General features: G+C 40.3%; 1 protein-coding gene across 1 annotated transcript in view; it reads left to right on the forward strand.

The window, feature by feature from the left end:
• The window catches only part of LOC117328486 (cytochrome b5 reductase 4-like), a 102,855-nt gene that overhangs the window by 24,964 nt on the left and 52,075 nt on the right, over positions 1–25,816 (forward strand). The window contains exon 3 of the mRNA XM_033886021.1: positions 19,403–19,431. Coding sequence (XP_033741912.1) covers positions 19,418–19,431 — 14 coding nt within the window. The 5' untranslated portion in view covers positions 19,403–19,417. The remainder of the gene's footprint in view (positions 1–19,402; positions 19,432–25,816) is intronic.

The raw sequence follows: 25,816 nt of genomic DNA on the forward strand, positions 1-25,816 counted from the left end.
TGACTAGAGAAGGCTTGGGTATGATAGTGTTGTGTTATGTCACTGACTAGAGAAGGCTTGGGTATGATAGTGTTGTGTTATGTCACTGACTAGAGAAGGCTTGGGTATGATAGTGTTGTGTTATGTCACTGACTATAGAAGGCTTGGGTATGATAGTGTTGTGTTATGTCACTGACTAGAGAAGGCTTGGGTATGATAGTGTTGTGTTATGTCACTGACTAGAGAAGGCTTGGGTATGATAGTGTTGTGTTATGTCACTGACTAGAGAAGGCTTGGGTATGATAGTGTTGTGTTATGTCACTGACTAGAGAAGGCTTGGGTATGATAGTGTTGTCTTATGTCACTGACTAGAGAAGGCTTGGGTATGATAGTGTTGTGTTATGTCACTGACTAGAGAAGGCTTGGGTATGATAGTGTTGTGTTATGTCACTGACTAGAGAAGGCTTGGGTATGATAGTGTTGTGTTATGTCACTGACTAGAGAAGGCTTGGGTATGATAGTGTTGTGTTATGTCACTGACTAGAGAAGGCTTGGGTATGATAGTGTTGTGTTATGTCACTGACTAGAGAAGGCTTGGGTATGATAGTGTTGTGTTATGTCACTGACTAGAGAAGGCTTGGGTATGATAGTGTTGTGTTATGTCACTGACTAGAGAAGGCTTGGGTATGATAGTGTTGTGTTATGTCACTGACTAGAGAAGGCTTGGGTATGATAGTGTTGTGTTATGTCACTGACTAGAGAAGGCTTGGGTATGATAGTGTTGTTATGTCACTGACTAGAGAAGGCTTGGGTATGATAGTGTTGTGTTATGTCACTGACTAGAGAAGGCTTGGGTATGATAGTGTTGTTATGTCACTGACTAGAGAAGGCTTGGGTATGATAGTGTTGTGTTATGTCACTGACTAGAGAAGGCTTGGGTATGATAGTGTTGTGTTATGTCACTGACTAGAGAAGGCTTGGGTATGATAGTGTTGTGTTATGTCACTGACTAGAGAAGGCTTGGGTATGATAGTGTTGTGTTATGTCACTGACTAGAGAAGGCTTGGGTATGATAGTGTTGTGTTATGTCACTGACTAGAGAAGGCTTGGGTATGATAGTGTTGTGTTATGTCACTGACTAGAGAAGGCTTGGGTATGATAGTGTTGTCTGATGTCACTGACTAGAGAAGGCTTGGGTATGATAGTGTTGTGTTATGTCACTGACTATAGAAGGCTTGGGTATGATAGTGTTGTCTTATGTCACTGACTAGAGAAGGCTTGGGTATGATAGTGTTGTCTTATGTCACTGACTAGAGAAGGCTTGGGTATGATAGTGTTGTGTTATGTCACTGACTAGAGAAGGCTTGGGTATGATAGTGTTGTGTTATGTCACTGACTAGAGAAGGCTTGGGTATGATAGTGTTGTCTTATGTCACTGACTAGAGAAGGCTTGGGTATGATAGTGTTGTCTTATGTCACTGACTAGAGAAGGCTTGGGTATGATAGTGTTGTGTTATGTCACTGACTAGAGAAGGCTTGGGTATGATAGTGTTGACTAGAGAAGACTTGGGTATGATAGTGTTGTCTGATGTCACTGACTAGAGAAGGCTTGGGTATGATAGTGTTGTCGTATGTCACTGACTAGAGAAGGCTTGGGTATGATAGTGTTGTGTTATGTCACTGACTAGAGAAGGCTTGGGTATGATAGTGTTGTGTTATGTCACTGACTAGAGAAGGCTTGGGTATGATAGTGTTGTGTTATGTCACTGACTAGAGAAGGCTTGGGTATGATAGTGTTGTCTTATGTCACTGACTAGAGAAGGCCTTGGGTATGATAGTGTTGTCTTATGTCACTGACTAGAGAAGGCTTGGGTATGATAGTGTTGTGTGATGTCACTGACTAGAGAGGCTTGGGTATGATAGTGTTGTGTTATGTCACTGACTAGAGAAGGCTTGGGTATGATAGTGTTGTCTTATGTCACTGACTAGAGAAGGCTTGGGTATGATAGTGTTGTCTTATGTCACTGACTAGAGAAGGCTTGGGTATGATAGTGTTGTGTTATGTCACTGACTAGAGAAGGCTTGGGTATGATAGTGTTGTGTTATGTCACTGACTAGAGAAGGCTTGGGTATGATAGTGTTGTGTTATGTCACTGACTAGAGAAGGCTTGGGTATGATAGTGTTGTGTTATGTCACTGACTAGAGAAGGCTTGGGTATGATAGTGTTGTGCTTATGTCACTGACTAGAGAAGGCTTGGGTATGATAGTGTTGTGTTATGTCACTGACTAGAGAAGGCTTGGGTATGATAGTGTTGTGTTATGTCACTGACTAGAGAAGGCTTGGGTATGATAGTGTTGTGTTATGTCACTGACTAGAGAAGGCTTGGGTATGATAGTGTTGTGTTATGTCACTGACTAGAGAAGGCTTGGGTATGATAGTGTTGTGTTATGTCACTGACTAGAGAAGGCTTGGGTATGATAGTGTTGTGTTATGTCACTGACTAGAGAAGGCTTGGGTATGATAGTGTTGTGTTATGTCACTGACTAGAGAAGGCTTGGGTATGATAGTGTTGTGTTATGTCACTGACTAGAGAAGGCTTGGGTATGATAGTGTTGTCGTATGTCACTGACTAGAGAAGGCTTGGGTATGATAGTGTTGTGTTATGTCACTGACTAGAGAAGGCTTGGGTATGATAGTGTTGTGTTATGTCACTGACTAGAGAAGGCTTGGGTATGATAGTGTTGTGTTATGTCACTGACTAGAGAAGGCTTGGGTATGATAGTGTTGTGTTATGTCACTGACTAGAGAAGGCTTGGGTATGATAGTGTTGTGTTATGTCACTGACTAGAGAAGGCTTGGGTATGATAGTGTTGTGTTATGTCACTGACTAGAGAAGGCTTGGGTATGATAGTGTTGTGTTATGTCACTGACTAGAGAAGGCTTGGGTATGATAGTGTTGTGTTATGTCACTGACTAGAGAAGGCTTGGGTATGATAGTGTTGTCTTATGTCACTGACTAGAGAAGGCTTGGGTATGATAGTGTTGTGTTATGTCACTGACTAGAGAAGGCTTGGGTATGATAGTGTTGTCTGATGTCACTGACTAGAGAAGGCTTGGGTATGATAGTGTTGTGTTATGTCACTGACTAGAGAAGGCTTGGGTATGATAGTGTTGTGTTATGTCACTGACTAGAGAAGGCTTGGGTATGATAGTGTTGTGTTATGTCACTGACTAGAGAAGGCTTGGGTATGATAGTGTTGTCTGATGTCACTGACTAGAGAAGGCTTGGGTATGATAGTGTTGTGTTATGTCACTGACTAGAGAAGGCTTGGGTATGATAGTGTTGTCTTATGTCACTGACTAGAGAAGGCTTGGGTATGATAGTGTTGTGTTATGTCACTGACTAGAGAAGGCTTGGGTATGATAGTGTTGTGTTATGTCACTGACTAGAGAAGGCTTGGGTATGATAGTGTGTTATGTCACTGACTAGAGAAGGCTTGGGTATGATAGTGTTGTGTTATGTCACTGACTAGAGAAGGCTTGGGTATGATAGTGTTGTGTTATGTCACTGACTAGAGAAGGCTTGGGTATGATAGTGTTGTGTTATGTCACTGACTAGAGAAGGCTTGGGTATGATAGTGTTGTGTTATGTCACTGACTAGAGAAGGCTTGGGTATGATAGTGTTGTGTTATGTCACTGACTAGAGAAGGCTTGGGTATGATAGTGTTGTGTTATGTCACTGACTAGAGAAGGCTTGGGTATGATAGTGTTGTCTGATGTCACTGACTAGAGAAGGCTTGGGTATGATAGTGTTGTGTTATGTCACTGACTAGAGAAGGCTTGGGTATGATAGTGTTGTGTTATGTCACTGACTAGAGAAGGCTTGGGTATGATAGTGTTGTGTTATGTCACTGACTAGAGAAGGCTTGGGTATGATAGTGTTGTGTTATGTCACTGACTAGAGAAGGCTTGGGTATGATAGTGTTGTGTTATGTCACTGACTAGAGAAGGCTTGGGTATGATAGTGTTGTGTTATGTCACTGACTAGAGAAGGCTTGGGTATGATAGTGTTGTGTTATGTCACTGACTAGAGAAGGCTTGGGTATGATAGTGTTGTGTTATGTCACTGACTAGAGAAGGCTTGGGTATGATAGTGTTGTGTTATGTCACTGACTAGAGAAGGCTTGGGTATGATAGTGTTGTGTTATGTCACTGACTAGAGAAGGCTTGGGTATGATAGTGTTGTGTTATGTCACTGACTAGAGAAGGCTTGGGTATGATAGTGTTGTGTTATGTCACTGACTAGAGAAGGCTTGGGTATGATAGTGTTGTGTTATGTCACTGACTAGAGAAGGCTTGGGTATGATAGTGTTGTGTTATGTCACTGACTAGAGAAGGCTTGGGTATGATAGTGTTGTGTTATGTCACTGACTAGAGAAGGCTTGGGTATGATAGTGTTGTGTTATGTCACTGACTAGAGAAGGCTTGGGTATGATAGTGTTGTGTTATGTCACTGACTAGAGAAGGCTTGGGTATGATAGTGTTGTGTTATGTCACTGACTAGAGAAGGCTTGGGTATGATAGTGTTTGTGTTATGTTCACTGACTAGAGAAGGCCTGGGTATGATAGTGTTGTGTTATGTCACAGACTAGAAAAGGCTTGGGTATGATAGTGTTGTGTTATGTCACTGACTAGAGAAGGCTTGGGTATGATAGTGTTGTGTAATGTCACTGACTAGAGAAGGCTTGGGTATGATAGTGTTGTGTTATGTCACAGACTAGAAAAGGCTTGGGTATGATAGTGTTGTGTTATGTCACTGACTAGAGAAGGCTTGGGTATGATAGTGTTGTGTTATGTCACTGACTAGAGAAGGCTTGGGTATGATAGTGTTGTGTAATGTCACTGACTAGAGAAGGCTTGGGTATGATAGTGTTGTGTTATGTCACTGACTAGAGAAGGCTTGGGTATGATAGTGTTGTCTTATGTCACTGACTATAGACAAATTCATTATAGATCATTGTGGCTGTATAATGTCCTCCCATGGACTTTCAAATTAATTTATTGGAAGTCATGTGGTATTTGATATGTTTACCATGAAGGCTTCCCTCCCTTAAAACCCTAGGGACACATCCATTTGACCTAATTCTAGCCCCTATATAAGCATCACTATAAATAGTAGACGTCAGTAGAAAGCACTTAAAACATCACTTTCTTGCCATACATTGGCAGAATTGGGTGTTTACTGTATCAATGTTCTAAAAGCTGTTTCATTACAATGCCTTAGTGTCTGACAGATTGAATCCTCTGCTGTATATTCTCAAATTGAAATTGATGTTGATAAAACATTGGGAATCAGAATTGAGTGGTAATGGTAAGCTGTCATGTCTGTAAGTGGAAAATATGTCTGTGTGTGTTAGATATGTCTGTGTGTTAGATATGTCTGTGTGTGTTAGATATGTCTGTGTGTTAGATATGTCTGTGTGTGTTAGATATGTCTGGTGTGTTAGATATTCGGTGCGTTATGATTATTCCATGTGTGTGTTAGAATATGTCTTGTGGGTTAGATATGTCTTTGTGTTAGATAGGTCTGTGAGTTAGTAGGTCGGTGTGTAAATATTCTGTGTGTGTTAGATATGTCCTGTGTGTGTTTAGATATGGTCTGTGTTGTTTAGATAATGTCGGTAGTGTGTTAGTATGTCTGTTGTGTTAGATAGTCTGTGTGTTTAGATATGTCTGTGTGTGTGGTTAATATGTTCTGTGCGGTTAGATTTATGTGCGTTAGATATGTCTGTGGTGTAAGATATGTTCTGTGTGTGTTAGATATGTCTGTGTGTGTTAGATTTGTCTGTGTGTTAGATATGTCTGTGTGTTAGATATGTCTGTGTGTTAGATATGTCTGTGTGTGTTAGATATGTCTGTGTGTTAGATATGTCTGTGTGTTAGATATGTCTGTGTGTGTTAGATATGTCTGTGTGTGTTAGATATGTCTGTGTGTTAGATATGTCTGTGTGTGTTAGATATGTCTGTGTGTTAGATATGTCTGTGTGTGTTAGATATGTCTGTGTGTGTTAGATATGTCTGTTTGTGTTAGATATGTCTGTGTGTTAGATATGTCTGTGTGTTAGATATGTCTGTGTGTTAGATATGTCTGTGTGTGTTAGATATGTCTGTGTGTGTTAGATATGTCTGTGTGTGTTAGATATGTCTGTGTGTGTTAGATATTGTCTGTGCTGTGTAGATATGTCTGTTGTGTTAGATATGTCTGTGTGTTAGATATGTCTGTGTGTTAGATATGTCTGTGTGTGTTAGATATGTCTGTGTGTGTTAGATATGTCTGTGTGTGTTAGATCTGTCTGTGTGTGTTAGATATGTCTGTGTGTGTTAGATATGTCTGTGTGTGTTAGATATGTCTGTGTGTGTTAGATATGTCTGTGTGTGTTAGATATGTCTGTGTGTGTTAGATATGTCTGTCTGTGTTAGATATGTCTGTGTGTGTTAGATATGTCTGTGTGTGTTAGATATGTCTGTGTGTGTTAGATATGTCTGTGTGTGTTAGATATGTCTGTGTGTGTTAGATATGTCTGTGTGTTAGATATGTCTGTGTGTGTTAGATATGTCTGTGTGTTAGATATGTCTGTGTGTGTTAGATATGTCTGTGTGTGTTAGATATGTCTGTGTGTGTTAGATATGTCTGTGTGTGTTAGATATGTCTGTGTGTGTTAGATATGTCTGTGTGTGTTAGATATGTCTGTGTGTGTTAGATATGTCTGTGTGTTAGATATGTCTGTGTGTGTTAGATATGTCTGTGTGTGTTAGATATGTCTGTGTGTGTTAGATATGTCTGTGTGTTAGATATGTCTGTGTGTGTTAGATATGTCTGTGTGTTAGATATGTCTGTGTGTGTTAGATATGTCTGTGTGTGTTAGATATGTCTGTGTGTGTTAGATATGTCTGTGTGTGTTAGATATGTCTGTGTGTGTTAGATATGTCTGTGTGTGTTAGATATGTCTGTGTGTGTTAGATATGTCTGTGTGTGTTAGATATGTCTGTGTGTTAGATATGTCTGTGTGTGTTAGATATGTCTGTGTGTGTTAGATATGTCTGTGTGTTATATGTCTGTGTGTTAGATATGTCTGTGTGTGTTAGATATGTCTGTGTGTTAGATATGTCTGTCTGTGTTAGATATGTCTGTGTGTTAGATATGTCTGTGTGTGTTAGATATGTCTGTGTGTGTTAGATATGTCTGTGTGTTAGATATGTCTGTGTGTGTTAGATATGTCTGTGCGTTTAGATATGTCTGTGTGTGTTAGATATGTCTGTGTGTGTTAGAGATGTCTGTGTGTAGATATGTCTGGTGTTTAGATATGTCTGTGTGTGTTAGCATATGTCTGTTGTGTTAGATATGTCGTTGTGTAGATATGTCTGTTGTGTTAGATATGTCTGTGTGTTAGATATGTCTGTGTGTTAGATATGTCTGTCTGTGTTAGATATGTCTGTGTGTTAGATATGTCTGTCTGTGTTAGATATGTCTGTGTGTTAGATATGTTTGTGTGTGTTAGATATGTCTGTGTGTGTTAGATGTCTGTCTGTGTTAGATATGTCTGTGTGTGTTAGATATGTTTGTGTGTGTTAGATATGTCTGTGTGTTAGATATGTCTGTCTGTGTTAGATGTCTGTCTGTGTTAGATATGTTTGTGTGTGTTAGATATGTTTGTGTGTGTTAGATATGTCTGTGTGTGTTAGATATGTCTGTGTGTGTTAGATGTCTGTCTGTGTTAGATATGTCTGTGTGTTAGATATGTCTGTGTGTGTTAGATATGTCTGTGTGTGTTAGATATGTCTGTGTGTTAGATATGTCTGTGTGTTATATATGTCTGTGTGTTAGATATGTCTGTGTGTTAGACATGTCTGTGTGTATTAGATATGTCTGTGTGTGTTAGATATGTCTGTGTGTTTAGATATGTCTGTGTGTTAGATATGTCTGTGTGTGTTAGATATGGCCTGTGTGTGTTAGATATGTCGTGGTGTGTTAGATATTCCTGTTGTGTTAGTAATGTCCTGTTGTGTTAGAATAGGTCTGTGTGTGTGAGATAGGTCCTGTGTGGTTAAGATATGTTCTGTGTGTGTTAGATATGTCTGTGTGTGTTAGATATGTCTGTGTGTTAGATAGGTTCTGTGTGTGTTAGATATGTTTGTGGTGTGTTAGATATGTCTGTGTGTGTTAGATATGTCCTGTGGGTTAGATAGTCTGTGGGTGTTTAATATGTTCTGTGTGTTAGATATGTCTGTGTGTTAGATATGTCTGTGTGTATAGATAGGTCTGTCCTGTGTTAGATATGTCTGTGGGTAGATATGTCTTGTGTGTTAGATATGTCTGTCGTGTGTTAGATAATGTCTGTGTGTTAGATATGTCTGTGTGTGGTTAGATTGTCTGTGTGTGTTAGGATATGTCTGTTGTGTTAGATATGCTGTGTTGTGTTAGATATGTGTGTGTGTGTTAGATATGTCTGTGTGTGTTAGATATGTCTGTGTGTGTTAGATATGTCTGTGTGTGTTAGATATGTCTGTGTGTGTTAGATATGTCTGTGTGTGTTAGATATGTCTGTGTGTGTTAGATGTCTGTCTGTGTTAGATATGTCTGTGTGTTAGATATGTCTGTGTGTTAGATATGTCTGTGTGTGTTAGATGTGTCTGTGTGTGTTAGATATGTCTGTGTGTGTTAGATATGTGTGTGTGTGTTAGATATGTGTGTGTGTGTTAGATATGTCTGTGTGTGTTAGATATGTCTGTGTGTGTTAGATATGTCTGTGTGTGTTAGATATGTCTGTGTGTGTTAGATATGTCTGTGTGTTAGATATGTCTGTGTGTGTTTGGATACTTGATTATTAGCTCACCTGGTCCGAAGGACCAAGGTGAGCTTATGCCATACCGTAGCCGGCCGGCCGTCCGTCTGTCCGTCCGTCCGTCAACAATTGACTTCTTCTTCATAACCACAGATCAGAATTTGACCAAATTTGGTCAGAAGCATCCCTATGGGGTGGAGACTCAAAATTGTACAAATGGTAGGGCTGACCCCCCAGGGGTCTGAGGGGCGGGGCCAAAAGGGGTCAATTTGGCTCTATTAATATAAAACAACTTCTTCTCTGAAACCAAGCAAAGGATATTGCTCCTATTTGCCTGAAAGCATCACTATGGGGTGGGGATTCAAAATTGTACAAATGGTGGGGCTGACCCCCTGGGGGCCTGAGGGGCAGGGCCAAAATGGGTCAATATAGCTTTATTGATATTAACGACTTCTTCTCTGAACCTGAGCAATGGATATCGCTGAGTTTTGCCTGGTACCATCACTATGGGATGGGGATTCAAAATTGTACAGGGGCCTGAGGTACGGGGCCAAATGTGGTCAATTGGGCTATATTGATATAAACGACTTCTTCTCTGAAACAGAACAATGGATATTGCTCATATTTGCCTGGTAGCATCACTAATGGGTGGGGATTCAAAATTGTACTGAGGGTCAAGCTATCGAATCTTACTGAAGGGTCGAGCTATCAAATCATGCTGGTTGTTAGGACACTTGATTATACTGAAGGGTCGAGCTATCAAATCATACTGAAGGGTCGAGCTATCAAATCATACTGAAGGGTCGAGCTATCAAATCATGTTGGTTGTTAGGACACTTGATTATACAGAAGGGTCGAGCTATCAAATCATACTGAAGGGTCGAGCTATTAAATCATACTGAAGGGTCGAGCTATCAAATCATACTGAAGGGTCGAGCTATCAAATCATACTGAAGGGTCGAGCTATCAAATCATACTGAAGGGTCGAGCTATCAAATCATACTGAGGGGTCGAGCTATCAAATCATACTGAAGGGTCGAGCTATCAAATCATACTGAGGGTCGAGCTATCAAATCATACTGAAGGGTCGAGCTATCAAATCATACTGAAGGGTCGAGCTATCAAATCATACTGAAGGGTCGAGCTATCAAATCATACTGAAGGGTCGAGCTATCAAATCATACTGAAGGGTCGAGCTATAAAATCATACTGAAGGGTCGAGCTATCAAATCATACTGAGGGTCGAGCTATCAAATCATACTGAAGGGTCGAGCTATCAAATCATACTGAGGGTCGAGCTATCAAATCATACTGAAGGGTCGAGCTATCAAATCATACTGAAGGGTCGAGCTATCAAATCTACTGAAGGGTCGAGCTATTAAATCATGTTGGTTGTTAGGACACTTGATTATGCTGAAGGGTCAAGCTATCAAATCATGGTATATAACCAGTGTTACAATGAACATTGTCCTGATGGCCACTAAATAAGACATTTTTGTGTCTGTCTTTGACTCTAATCTCCAGTACTAAAATACAGGTTTTCATTGACTTTGTTGTGACTGTCTTTGACTCTAATCTCCAGTACTGAAATACAGGTTTTCATTGACTTTGGAGTCACCTTTGTTTGTTATACCCCCATTTACTTAAATTCATGAAAATATAGTTTCTGGGGTATAATCTAAGTTAGGGAAATCAGACTTCATAATCATCATTGCCTGCCAATGTGTCCATAATGAAATTGGGTCACCGTAACCTGTATTCTCTATTGATTTATATGAGTACATATCAAACTATGATATTCCTAGTTTGTATTAATGAATTTTACATTGATAATATTCATGTATTAAGATGACTTCAGAATGTCCTTTTCTAACCTTTTGATGGGTATTGATCATGACAATATAATAATAATTGATGATATGATGATCTTCTCTCTCAGTGATGTCATTGTCACGGCCACAAAGTGGATTAAATCTAGTATTGTACTTGATGGCGTCACACAGATTATGATGATCTCCAGGTAATTATAGAACACATGTTTACAGTAGCCCTTAGTTTGTTTTATTGGATAAACAAGTTAATACTGCGTCACTATAGGGAGTATCCTGGTACAGAGATGCTTTATTGGATAAACAAGTTAATACTGCGTCACTATAGGGAGTATCCTGGTACAGAGATGTTTTATTGGATAAACAAGTTAATACTGCGTCACTATAGGGAGTATCCTGGTACAGAGATGTTTTATCGGATAAACAAGTTAATACTGCGTCACTATAGGGAGTATCCTGGTACAGAGATGTTTTATCGGATAAACAAGTTAATGCTGCGTCACTATAGGGAGTATCCTGGTACAGAGATGCTTTATTGGATAAACAAGTTAATACTGCGTCACTATAGGGAGTATCCTGGTACAGAGATGCTTTATTGGATAAACAAGTTAATACTGCGTCACTATAGGGAGTATCCTGGTACAGAGATGTTTTATTGGATAAACAAGTTAATACTGCGTCACTATAGGGAGTATCCTGGTACAGAGATGCTTTATTGGATAAACAAGTTAATACTGCGTCACTATAGGGAGTATCCTGGTACAGAGATGTTTTATTGGATAAACAAGTTAATACTGCATCACTATAGGGAGTATCCTGGTACAGAGATGTTTTATTGGATAAACAAGTTAATACTGCGTCACTATAGGGAGTATCCTGGTACAGAGATGTTTTATTGGATAAACAAGTTAATACTGCATCACTATAGGGAGTATCCTGGTACAGAGATGTTTTATTGGATAAACAAGTTAATACTGCGTCACTATAGGGAGTATCCTGGTACAGAGATGTTTTATTGGATAAACAAGTTAATACTGCGTCACTATAGGGAGTATCCTGGTACAGAGATGTTTTATTGGATAAACAAGTTAATACTGCGTCACTATAGGGAGTATCCTGGTACAGAGATGTTTTATTGGATAAACAAGTTAATACTGCGTCACTATAGGGAGTATCCTGGTACAGAGATGTTTTATTTGATAAACAAGTTAATACTGCGTCACTATAGGGAGTATCCTGGTACAGAGATGTTTTATTGGATAAACAAGTTAATACTGCGTCACTATAGGGAGTATCCTGGTACAGAGATGTTTTATTGGATAAACAAGTTAATACTGCGTCACTATAGGGAGTATCCTGGTACAGAGATGTTTTATCGGATAAACAAGTTAATACTGCGTCACTATAGGGAGTATCCTGGTACAGAGATGTTTTATCGGATAAACAAGTTAATACTGCGTCACTATAGGGAGTATCCTGGGACAGAGATGTTTTATCGGATAAACAAGTTAATACTGCGTCACTATAGGGAGTATCCTGGTACAGAGATGTTTTATCGGATAAACAAGTTAATACTGTGTCACTATAGGGAGTATCCTGGTACAGAGACTACTCTGGCTTGGTATACAAAGGCTGGCAGGACAATGAGCAGTAAATCTGGTCAATAACTTTTATATACCTAGTCTAGTAGAGAAACAAAACACCTTCGCATGGCAACTCACACAGTTCCAACAGGTACATTAAAAGGTCAATTTTCCTGTCATCAATATTCATCTTCCATTGTCTGTTAACCTTGTTGACTGCCTGGTTCTAGGAAACAACCTCAATAAATGGCAGTTTACATTGGCTGTTAGCATACATGAACCATGGACAGGTTAGCTGTCTTCACAAATAAACATGTTGTTATCGATACAAACATGATACTTATATCTTGTAAAAGGTAAATTGATTCACAGATAGGGTATAATGAGTTGTTATTTTAGAAATATGTGTTAATTTCATGATAATAAGTGTGAAGGAACTCAAGCTGTGAACTGTTTTATACCTGGGTGTTAGTAAGCTTCAATCCATCACATCCGGAGCTATCTTTATTTATCTTCATTAGAAAGTATTAAACAAGATCCAGTTAAGTCCCTGGTACAGTACAGGCAGTGGTAGTCCCTGGTACAGTACAGGCAGTGCTAGTCCCTGGTACAGTACAGACAGTGGTAGTCCCTGGTACAGTACAGACAGTGGTAGTCCCTGGTACAGTACAGACAGTGATAGTCCATGGTACAGTACAGACAGTGGTAGTCCCTGGTACAGTACAGGCAGTGGTAGTCCCTGGTACAGTACAGACAGTGGTAGTCCCTGGTACAGTACAGACAGTGGTAGTCCCTGGTACAGTACAGACAGTGGTAGTCCCTGGTACAGTACAGACAGTGGTAGTCCCTGGTACAGTACAGACAGTGATAGTCCCTGGTACAGTACAGACAGTGGTAGTCCCTGGTACAGTACACGACAGTGGTAGTCCCTGGTACAGTACACGGCAGTGGTAGTCCCTGGTACAGTACACGGCAGTGGTAGTCCCTGGTACAGTACAGACAGTGGTAGTCCCTGGTACAGTACAGACAGTGGTAGTCCCTGGTACAGTACAGACAGTGGTAGTCCCTGGTACAGTACACGGCAGTGGTAGTCCCTGGTACAGTACAAGGCAGTGATAGTCCCTGGTACAGTACAGACAGTGGTAGTCCCTGGTACAGTACAGACAGTGGTAGTCCCTGGTACAGTACAGACAGTGGTAGTCCCTGGTACAGTACAGACAGTGGTAGTCCCTGGTACAGTACAGACAGTGGTAGTCCCTGGTACAGTACAGACAGTGGTAGTCCCTGGTACAGTACAGGGTAGTGGTAGTCCCTGGTACAGTACAGACAGTGGTAGTCCCTGGTACAGTACAGACAGTGGTAGTCCCTGGTACAGTACAGACAGTGGTAGTCCCTGGTACAGTACAGACAGTGGTAGTCCCTGGTACAGTACAGACAGTGGTAGTCCCTGGTACAGTACAAGGTAGTGGTAGTCCCTGGTACAGTACAGACAGTGGTAGTCCCTGGTACAGTACAGACAGTGGTAGTCCCTGGTACAGTACAGACAGTGGTAGTCCCTGGTACAGTACAGACAGTGGTAGTCCCTGGTACAGTACAGACAGTGGTAGTCCCTGGTACAGTACAGACAGTGGTAGTCCCTGGTACAGTACAGACAGTGGTAGTCCCTGGTACAGTACAGACAGTGGTAGTCCCTGGTACAGTACAGACAGTGGTAGTCCCTGGTACAGTACAGACAGTGGTAGTCCCTGGTACAGTACAAGGCAGTGGTAGTCCCTGGTACAGTACAAGGCAGTGATAGTCCCTGGTACAGTACAGACAGTGGTAGTCCCTGGTACAGTACAAGGCAGTGGTAGTCCCTGGTACAGTACAGACAGTGGTAGTCCCTGGTACAGTACAAGACAGTGGTAGTCCCTGGTACAGGAACAGACAGTGGTAGTCCCTGGTACAGTACAGACAGTGGTAGTCCCTGGTACAGTACACGGCAGTGGTAGTCCCTGGTACAGTACAGACAGTGGTAGTCCCTGGTACAGTACAGACAGTGGTAGTCCCTGGTACAGTACAGACAGTGGTAGTCCCTGGTACAGTACAGACAGTGGTAGTCCCTGGTACAGTACAAGGTAGTGGTAGTCCCTGGTACAGTACAGACAGTGGTAGTCCCTGGTACAGTACAAGGCAGTGGTAGTCCCTGGTACAGTACAGACAGTGGTAGTCCCTGGTACAGTACAGGCAGTGGTAGTCCCTGGTACAGTACACGGCAGTGGTAGTCCCTGGTACAGTACAGACAGTGGTAGTCCCTGGTACAGTACAGACAGTGGTAGTCCCTGGTACAGTACAGGCAGTGGTAGTCCCTGGTACAGTACACGGACAGTGGTAGTCCCTGGTACAGTACACGGCAGTGGTAGTCCCTGGTACAGTACAGACAGTGGTAGTCCCTGGTACAGTACAGACAGTGGTAGTCCCTGGTACAGTACAGACAGTGGTAGTCCCTGGTACAGTACAAGGCAGTGGTAGTCCCTGGTACAGTACAGACAGTGGTAGTCCCTGGTACAGTACAGACAGTGGTAGTCCCTGGTACAGTACAGACAGTGGTAGTCCCTGGTACAGTACAGACAGTGGTAGTCCCTGGTACAGTACACGGCAGTGGTAGTCCCTGGTACAGTACAGACAGTGGTAGTCCCTGGTACAGTACAGACAGTAGTAGTCCCTGGTACAGTACAGGCAGTGGTAGTCCCTGGTACAGTACACGGCAGTGGTAGTCCCTGGTACAGTACAGACAGTGGTAGTCCCTGGTACAGTACAGACAGTGGTAGTCCCTGGTACAGTACACGGCAGTGGTAGTCCCTGGTACAGTACAGACAGTGGTAGTCCCTGGTACAGTACAGACAGTGGTAGTCCCTGGTACAGTACAAGGCAGTGGTAGTCCCTGGTACAGTACAGACAGTGGTAGTCCCTGGTACAGTACAGACAGTGGTGGTCCCTGGTACAGTACAGACAGTGGTAGTCCCTGGTACAGTACAGACAGTGGTAGTCCCTGGTACAGTACAGACAGTGGTAGTCCCTGGTACAGTACAGACAGTGGTGGTCCCTGGTACAGTACAGACAGTGGTAGTCCCTGGTACAGTACACGGCAGTGGTAGTCCCTGGTACAGTACAAGGCAATTGTAGTCCCTGTTAAAGTTACATTTACATTATACTGCCAGCGACCATGGCAGTCATGTTTGCCTAAGAGATCATTGGATTTTGACCATTTCTCTCTCTCTATATCAAAGTTTTATTTGGCCTTGCTATGGTATAATAGGAATGACAGTTCATCTTCTCCCAACCTGTCAAGTTTTGATGGGGACCCTCACTTTCTGATCAATTCTAAGATGTTTTTCATGTCCTGTCATGTTAAGGCTTTCTAAGTTTCTATGGATGAAACGTGGACGTCAGGAGCTTTGGAGCATAGTTCTGACCACGGTATAAAAAGTAGGTCTCTCAAGCAAAAGCTTGTATCCTGAGAGTTTAATGTGATAGTTCAGAAACTTGGTAAGCAGCAGCATGTTCTCTTTACTTGACATGATGAATACAGCCTGTTCCTGCTCCTCTGCTGGTGGTGAGCGTGTAGGATTAGGATCCTGTATGCCTTGGCTTCCTTGGTGGCATAGATTTGCCCTCTTTCTTCAGTAATGTCGATTGTTAAGACTCAAGTAAAGCTTCCCTGCCTGGACCAGCTTTTATATATACTCCTTCCTGGACTATGTCAGTCTGTAGTCGCTAGAATGCCTTAGCTTACTGTGAGAATGGCAAAATGTGACAAAATATGCACCAGCCTTGAAGCAACCATGACAAAATTAATGCACACTTATCATGGCAGAATCTGACAAAATTTGACAAATCTTGAAAGGACAGAAGATGCCTGGAAATAAACATACTTTGCATCCCATTACTGACCAACACCTAGTTTTGTTATGGCCTGTTACATACTCTCTCCTTTTGCCACGTTCATCCCATTTTACTACAAAAAATATTGCAGTTAAACAACTCTGCGATAATCATTTCACCACTGCCAGGAACATATGACAAGAAACCAAACAAACTCTATAATGTGATATACAGTGGAACTTTGTTAACTCGAACTCAGAAAACCCCCTTATTTGATATGACGTTAATAAATTGTTAGCTCACCTGGTCAATAGGAGTTTATGCCATGTGTGGCATCTGATGTCCACCATCCGTCTATCCGTCAACAGTGGAATTCTTCATAACTGCTGATTGGAATTCAACAAAATTTAACTGGTAGCATCATTATGGGGTGGGGATTAAGAATTGTGCAAATGGTGGGGCTGACACCCAGGGGGGCTGAGGGTTGGGGCCAAAAAGGGTCAATTTGGCTAATAGATATGAACGACTTCTTCTCTCAAAATGAAGCAATAGCTATCGCACATATTTGACTGGTAGCATCCCTTTTGGGGTAGGGATTCAAAATTGTACAAATGGTGGGGCTTACCCCACAGGGGGGTGGAGGGTGGGGTGAAAAGGGGTCAATTTGTATAAATTTTGGCATTTCAATGGGAAGTTTGTTTAACCGAGGAGCATCGTCAGGGCATTTCAATGGGAAGTTTGTTTAACAGAGGAGCATTTCAATGGGAAGTTTGTTTAGCAGAGGAGCATTTCAATGGGAAGTTTGTTTAGCAGAGGAGCATTTCAATGGGAAGTTTGTTTAATAGAGGAGCATTGTTACGAGAAAGTTTGTCTAACAGAGGGTCATTTCAATGGGAAGTTTGTAGAACAGTGGGGCATATCAATGGGAAGTTTGTCTAACAGAGGGTCATTTCAATGGGAAGTTTGTTTAACAGAGGGTCATTTCAATGGGAAGTTTGTCTAACAGTGGGGCATTTCAATGGGAAGTTTGTTTAACAGAGGGGCATTTCAATTGGAAGTTTGTTTAACAGAGGAGCATTGTTACGAGAAAGTTTGTCTAACAGAGGGTCATTTCAATGGGAAGTTCGTTTAACAGAGGAGCATCGTCAATGGGAAGTTTGTTTAACAGTGGGGCATTTCAATGGGAAGTTTGTTTAACAGTGGGACATTTCAATGGGAAGTTTGTTTAACAGTGGGGCATTTCAATGGGAAGTTTGTTTAACAGAGGGGCATTGTCACTGGGAAGTTTGTTTAACAGAGGAGCATTGTTACGAGAAAGTTTGTCTAACAGAGGAACATTGCCAATAGAATATTTTACAGTCTACGGGATAAGGACCATTGTCAGTGGATCTATACAGAAAGCCTTCTAAAATTTCAAATCTAGGTAAATGATTTTCAGCTGTTGCTGCAGACGTTGCATTAGATCATTGGGATCAGGCTCAAATAAATGTGTATATCATAACTCCAACAAACATGTGTAAGTATCATCAGCCTGGCTGGAGTTGAATTATTGTCTATCATCAGACTTAACACAACAAGTCTACGTTGTTTGACATCCTACTTCAAGCTTGGCACACATCATACCATCATGTTGATGTATTGGTGCCATTAAATGGTTTCTGCAAAATTTCATGCTTTAATGAAGAAATCAGGGATGTTGAGGCATATGGTATCATCACCATGACATCTTAAGTTGTACCTAGGATGTGTTTGGAATACAGACCTCCACACAAAGCTTGTATTACTATGGGGATATCTAATATTTACTATCTACATGATGCTGGGGTGGAGGGATAATTCTCAATCTTCACATGTAGGTTCCCTGTGGAACCTTGTTGATGCCTATTCAATTTTGAGTCTGTTAAGGGAAAAATGGCTGACATTTGGCCATCTGGAATTATGACAATTGGAGTTTTTAAATCACCATTTCATGAATGGTTCTGGAGGGATATTTTATATGTAGGTACCCTTTGGTTCCAAATTATGCCCATTCAATATTGAATCTGATCCAGACAAAAGATGGCCGATATGCAGCCATCTTCTATTCTCACAGCTTAACTTTGTTATCTATATTTCTGAGATCGTTCTTCGATTTCATATGAAGGTTTTACTTGTAATCAGATTATCAAAAAGGAAAAGAAGAGATCAGTCTCACATAAGGATAATTAATGGTGGATACTAAGATTCCTCTGAGGAGTTACTTCCTCTGATTTTATTATCAATCTTTATCTGTAATTTTGCATTCCAATGCCATGTCTGGCTTTGAAATATCATATAAATATTACTTAATCTGTTTAACGAACATTTTGGTAAGTATCACATTATAGCATCTTGTGATTGTCTTAATTATGTCATTATTAGCTCGTCTCTTCGGAGAAGAGGGAGAGCTTATGTTGTCACCCCGGCGTCAGCATTGGTTTTTCAAATGTTAAGTATTTAAGGAATTTTTTGGAATTTTTGCGTTAAGTTTTGGGTGCAAGTGTTGATAGGTATTAATATACATCACTTTTTAATTGTACTTAAAGGGTGCTGATATTTAGTGAAAGAGTCCCTCTAATATTACATTATCTCTTCTTGGAGTTAAACTGAAAAAAATAATGTGAAAATGCTCACATTAAACAATTTAAACGGTTCCACATTTTTCAAGGGAGACAACTTTCGTTAAGATTTTGTTTTTGTTTTTTGAATAAAAGAAATAGGTCCAAAAGAAATTATTTAATATATTTATTCAATTAACAACAGCAAATCTTGTCTTGTGAATGTTTGTCAATAAATAATTTATGTATATACAGTATATATAAATTGATATGGTTTTGAAAATTGCATGAATACACAATACACAATCTGATCAAGTAAACAATATAGATATTACTAATGCAATTTGCGCAGACCATACCAATTAAAATATTTTAATCATTTATTGACAAACATTTGCGAGACGAGCTATGCTTTTCTCCAACAGCTCTTGTAACTTACATAATCTGCACAATGTATAAAAACTGAGCTGTATATTTAATAAAGATTGATGACCTACATTTGTAGTATTAACATCATTGCATATATAAACACGTTTGGATGAAACCTATTTATGGATAATCCATTATATACTGCCTGCCTAGGTAGTAGTAATGATAAATAAGTCAATACAGCCTTTTTTGTGTCAGATGTACTAGTATGGATCTTCTTACCTAAAATACCTGTGTATCATAATATATTGGTATATGTTTACCAGATATTTATTTGTCTGTTTTATCACTCGCAGCTGACAAGCTTTGCCATGGGCTGTACCAGGTAGGCAGAACTGTTGTATACCCAGTAGTATATAGTAGTACCTACAGGTGTCTTGCATTGTCTAGTAATACCTACAGGTGTCCTGTAGTATCCAGTAATACCTACAGGTGTCCTTTAGTGTCTAGTAATACCTACTGGTGTCCTTTAGTATGTAGTAGTACCTACAGGTGTCCTTTAGTATCTAGTAGTACCTACAGGTGTCCTTTAGTATGTAGTAGTACCTACAGGTGTCCTGTAGTATCTAGTAGTACCTACAGGTGTCCTTTAGTATCTAGTAATACCTACAGGTGTCCTGTAGTATCTAGTAGTACCTACAGGTGTCCTTTAGTATCCAGTAATACCTACAGGTGTCCTTTAGTATCTAGTAGTACCTACAGGTGTCCTGTAGTATCTAGTAATACCTACAGGTGTCCTTTAGTATCTAGTAATACCTACAGGTGTCCTTTAGTATCTAGTAGTACCTACAGGTGTCCTGTAGTATCTAGTAATACCTACAGGTGTCCTTTAGTATCTAGTAATACCTACAGGTGTCCTGTAGTATCTAGTAGTACCTACAGGTGTCCTTTAGTATCTAGTAATACCTACAGGTGTCCTTTAGTATCTAGTAATACCTACAGGTGTCCTTTAGTATCTAGTAGTACCTAAGGGCGTCCTGTAGTATCTGGTAGTACCTACAGGTGTCCTTTAGTATCTAGTAATACCTACAGGTGTCCTTTAGTATCTGGTAATACCTACAGGTGTCCTTTAGTATCTGGTAATACCTACAGGTGTCCTTTAGTATCTAGTAGTACCTACAGGTGTCCTTTAGTATCTAGTAGTGCCTACAGGTGTCCTTTAGTATCTAGTAGTGCCTACAGGTGTCCTTTAGTATCTAGTAGTACCTACAGGTGTCCTTTAGTATCTAGTAGTACCTACTGGTGTCCTTTAGTATGTAGTAATACCTACAGGTGTCCTTTAGTATCTAGTAATACCTACAGGTGTCCATTAGTATGTAGTAATACCTACAGGTGTCCTTTAGTATGTAGTAATACCTACAGGTGTCCTTTAGTATCTAGTAATACCTACAGGTGTCCTGTAGTATCTAGTAATACCTACAGGTGACCTGTAGTATCTAGTAGTACCTAAGGGAGCGTCCTGTAGTATCTAGTAGTACCTACAGGTGTCCTGTTGTATCTAGTAGTACCTACAGGTGTCCTGTTGTATCTAATAGTACCTACAGGTGTCCTTTAGTATCTAGTAGTACCTACAGGTGTCCTTTAGTATCTAGTAGTACCTACAGGTGTCCTTTAGTATCTAGTAGTACCTACAGGTGTCCTTTAGTATCTAGTAGTACCTACAGGTGTCCTTTAGTATCTAGTAATACCTACAGGTGTCCTGTTGTATCTAGTAGTACCTACAGGTGTCCTGTTGTATCTAATAGTACCTACAGGTGTCCTTTAGTATCTAGTAGTACCTACAGGTGTCCTTTAGTATCTGGTAGTACCTACAGGTGTCCTTTAGTATCTGGTAATACCTACAGGTGTCCTTTAGTATCTAGTAGTACCTACAGGTGTCCTTTAGTATCTAGTAATACCTACAGGTGTCCTGTTGTATCTAGTAGTACCTACAGGTGTCCTTTAGTATCTAGTAATACCTACAGGTGTCCTTTAGTATCTAGTAATACCTACAGGTGTCCTTTAGTATCTGGTAATACCTACAGGTGTCCTTTAGTATCTAGTAATACCTACAGGTGTCCTTTAGTATCTAGTAATACCTACTGGTGTCCTTTAGTATCCAGTAATACCTACAGGTGTCCTTTAGTATCTAGTAATACCTACAGGTGTCCTTTAGTATCTAGTAGTACCTACAGGTGTCCTGTAGTATCTAGTAATACCTACAGATGTCCTTTAGTATCTAGTAATACCTACAGGTGTCCTGTAGTATCTAGTAGTACCTACAGGTGTCCTTTAGTATCTAGTAATACCTACAGGTGTCCTTTAGTATCTAGTAGTACCTACAGGTGTCCTGTTGTATCTAATAGTACCTACAGGTGTCCTTTAGTATCTAGTAGTACCTACAGGTGTCCTTTAGTATCTGGTAGTACCTACAGGTGTCCTTTAGTATCTGGTAATACCTACAGGTGTCCTTTAGTATCTAGTAGTACCTACAGGTGTCCTTTAGTATCTAGTAATACCTACAGGTGTCCTGTTGTATCTAGTAGTACCTACAGGTGTCCTTTAGTATCTAGTAATACCTACAGGTGTCCTTTAGTATCTAGTAATACCTACAGGTGTCCTTTAGTATCTGGTAATACCTACAGGTGTCCTTTAGTATCTAGTAATACCTACAGGTGTCCTTTAGTATCTAGTAATACCTACTGGTGTCCTTTAGTATCCAGTAATACCTACAGGTGTCCTTTAGTATCTAGTAATACCTACAGGTGTCCTTTAGTATCTAGTAGTACCTACAGGTGTCCTGTAGTATCTAGTAATACCTACAGATGTCCTTTAGTATCTAGTAATACCTACAGGTGTCCTGTAGTATCTAGTAGTACCTACAGGTGTCCTTTAGTATCTAGTAATACCTACAGGTGTCCTTTAGTATCTAGTAATACCTACAGGTGTCCTTTAGTATCTAGTAGTACCTACTGGTGTCCTGTAGTATCTAGTAATACCTACAGGTGTCCTTTAGTATTTAGTAATACCTACAGGTGTCCTGTAGTATCTAGTAGTACCTACAGGTGTCCTTTAGTATCTAGTAATACCTACAGGTGTCCTTTAGTATCTAGTAATACCTACAGGTGTCCTTTAGTATCTAGTAGTACCTACTGGTGTCCTGTAGTATCTAGTAATACCTACAGGTGTCCTTTAGTATTTAGTAATACCTACAGGTGTCCTGTAGTATCTAGTAGTACCTACAGGTGTCCTTTAGTATCTAGTAATACCTACAGGTGTCCTTTAGTATCTAGTAATACCTACAGGTGTCCTTTAGTATCTGGTAATACCTACAGGTGTCCTTTAGTATCTAGTAGTACCTACAGGTGTCCTTTAGTATCTAGTAGTGCCTACAGGTGTCCTTTAGTATCTAGTAGTACCTACAGGTGTCCTTTAGTATCTAGTAGTACCTACTGGTGTCCTTTAGTATGTAGTAGTACCTACAGGTGTCCTTTAGTATCTAGTAATACCTACAGGTGTCCTTTAGTATCTAGTAATACCTACAGGTGTCCTTTAGTATGTAGTAATACCTACTGGTGTCCTTTAGTATCTAGTAGTACCTACAGGTGTCCTTTAGTATCTAGTAGTACCTACAGGTGTCCTTTAGTATCTAGTAATACCTACAGGTGTCCTGTTGTATCTAGTAGTACCTACAGGTGTCCTTTAGTATCTAGTAGTACCTAAGGGAGCGTCCTGTAGTATCTAGTAGTACCTACCGGTGTCCTTTAGTATCTAGTAGTACCTACAGGTGTCCTTTAGTATCCAGTAATACCTACAGGTGTCCTTTAGTATCTAGTAGTACCTACAGGTGTCCTTTAGTATCTAGTAGTACCTACAGGTGTCCTTTAGTATCTAGTAATACCTACAGGTGTCCTGTTGTATCTAGTAGTACCTACAGGTGTCCTGTTGTATCTAATAGTACCTACAGGTGTCCTTTAGTATCTAGTAGTACCTACAGGTGTCCTTTAGTATCTAGTAGTACCTACAGGTGTCCTTTAGTATCTAGTAATACCTACAGGTGTCCTTTAGTATCTAGTAATACCTACAGGTGTCCTTTAGTATCTAGTAGTACCTACAGGTGTCCTTTAGTATCTGGTAGTACCTACAGGTGTCCTTTAGTATCTGGTAATACCTACAGGTGTCCTTTAGTATCTAGTAGTACCTACAGGTGTCCTTTAGTATCTAGTAATACCTACAGGTGTCCTGTTGTATCTAGTAGTACCTACAGGTGTCCTTTAGTATCTAGTAATACCTACAGGTGTCCTTTAGTATCTAGTAATACCTACAGGTGTCCTTTAGTATCTGGTAATACCTACAGGTGTCCTTTAGTATCTAGTAATACCTACAGGTGTCCTTTAGTATCTAGTAATACCTACTGGTGTCCTTTAGTATCCAGTAATACCTACAGGTGTCCTTTAGTATCTAGTAATACCTACAGGTGTCCTTTAGTATCTAGTAGTACCTACAGGTGTCCTGTAGTATCTAGTAATACCTACAGATGTCCTTTAGTATCTAGTAATACCTACAGGTGTCCTGTAGTATCTAGTAGTACCTACAGGTGTCCTTTAGTATCTAGTAATACCTACAGGTGTCCTTTAGTATCTAGTAATACCTACAGGTGTCCTTTAGTATCTAGTAGTACCTACTGGTGTCCTGTAGTATCTAGTAATACCTACAGGTGTCCTTTAGTATTTAGTAATACCTACAGGTGTCCTGTAGTATCTAGTAGTACCTACAGGTGTCCTTTAGTATCTAGTAATACCTACAGGTGTCCTTTAGTATCTAGTAATACCTACAGGTGTCCTTTAGTATCTAGTAGTACCTACTGGTGTCCTGTAGTATCTAGTAATACCTACAGGTGTCCTTTAGTATTTAGTAATACCTACAGGTGTCCTGTAGTATCTAGTAGTACCTACAGGTGTCCTTTAGTATCTAGTAATACCTACAGGTGTCCTTTAGTATCTAGTAATACCTACAGGTGTCCTTTAGTATCTGGTAATACCTACAGGTGTCCTTTAGTATCTAGTAGTACCTACAGGTGTCCTTTAGTATCTAGTAGTGCCTACAGGTGTCCTTTAGTATCTAGTAGTACCTACAGGTGTCCTTTAGTATCTAGTAGTACCTACTGGTGTCCTTTAGTATGTAGTAGTACCTACAGGTGTCCTTTAGTATCTAGTAATACCTACAGGTGTCCTTTAGTATCTAGTAATACCTACAGGTGTCCTTTAGTATCTAGTAATACCTACTGGTGTCCTTTAGTATCTAGTAGTACCTACAGGTGTCCTTTAGTATCTAGTAGTACCTACAGGTGTCCTTTAGTATCTAGTAATACCTACAGGTGTCCTGTTGTATCTAGTAGTACCTACAGGTGTCCTTTAGTATCTAGTAGTACCTAAGGGAGCGTCCTGTAGTATCTAGTAGTACCTACCGGTGTCCTTTAGTATCTAGTAGTACCTACAGGTGTCCTTTAGTATCCAGTAATACCTACAGGTGTCCTTTAGTATCTAGTAGTACCTACAGGTGTCCTTTAGTATCTAGTAGTACCTACAGGTGTCCTTTAGTATCTAGTAATACCTACAGGTGTCCTGTTGTATCTAGTAGTACCTACAGGTGTCCTGTTGTATCTAATAGTACCTACAGGTGTCCTTTAGTATCTAGTAGTACCTACAGGTGTCCTTTAGTATCTAGTAGTACCTACAGGTGTCCTTTAGTATCTAGTAGTACCTACAGGTGTCCTTTAGTATCTAGTAATACCTACAGGTGTCCTTTAGTATCTAGTAATACCTACAGGTGTCCTTTAGTATCTAGTAGTACCTACAGGTGTCCTGTAGTATCTAGTAGTACCTACAGGTGTCCTGTAGTATCTTGTAATACCTACAGGTGTCCTTTAGTATCTAGTAGTACCTACTGGTTTCCTTTAGTATCTAGTAGTACCTACAGGTGTCCTGTAGTATCTAGTAGTACCTACAGGTGTCCTTTAGTATTTATTGTGCCTACTGGTGTTCTGTAGTATCTAGTAGTACCTACAGGTGTCCTTTAGTATCTAGTAGTACCTACAGGTGTCCTTTAGTATTTATTGTACCTACTGGTGTTCTGTGGTACCTGCATGGTTTGGTTATTGTCCTGCAACTTGGTGTTGTACAAATTATTTAACTCAGTATTTTGAATGATCATGATCAGCTGTTCTATATCTTAAATAGTGCTGTAAGGGCAGCATCAACATTTCTCTTGCAACATGACAATACATCATGTTAATACCATATGCCAACACATGTCAATAAAACATGTCAATACAACATGTCAATACAACATGTCGATGGAACATGTCAATACAACATGTCAATACAACATGTCAATGGAACATGTCAATACAACATGTCATTACAACATGTCAATGGAACATGTCAATACAACATGTCAATGGAACATGTCAATACAACATGTTAATGGAACATGTCAATACAACATGTCAATGGAACATGTCAATACAACATGTCAATGGAACATGTCAATACAACATGTCAATACAACATGTCAATACCATATGTCAATGGAACATGTCAATACCAGATGTCAATACAACATGTCAGTGGAACATGCCAATACAACATGTCAATGGAACATGTCAATACAACATGTCAATGGAACATGTCAATGCAACATGTCAATGGAACATGTCAATACATCATGTT

The sequence above is a fragment of the Pecten maximus genome, chromosome 5 (genome assembly GCF_902652985.1).
Source record: "Pecten maximus chromosome 5, xPecMax1.1, whole genome shotgun sequence".
Classification (NCBI taxonomy): Eukaryota; Metazoa; Mollusca; class Bivalvia; order Pectinida; family Pectinidae; genus Pecten; species Pecten maximus.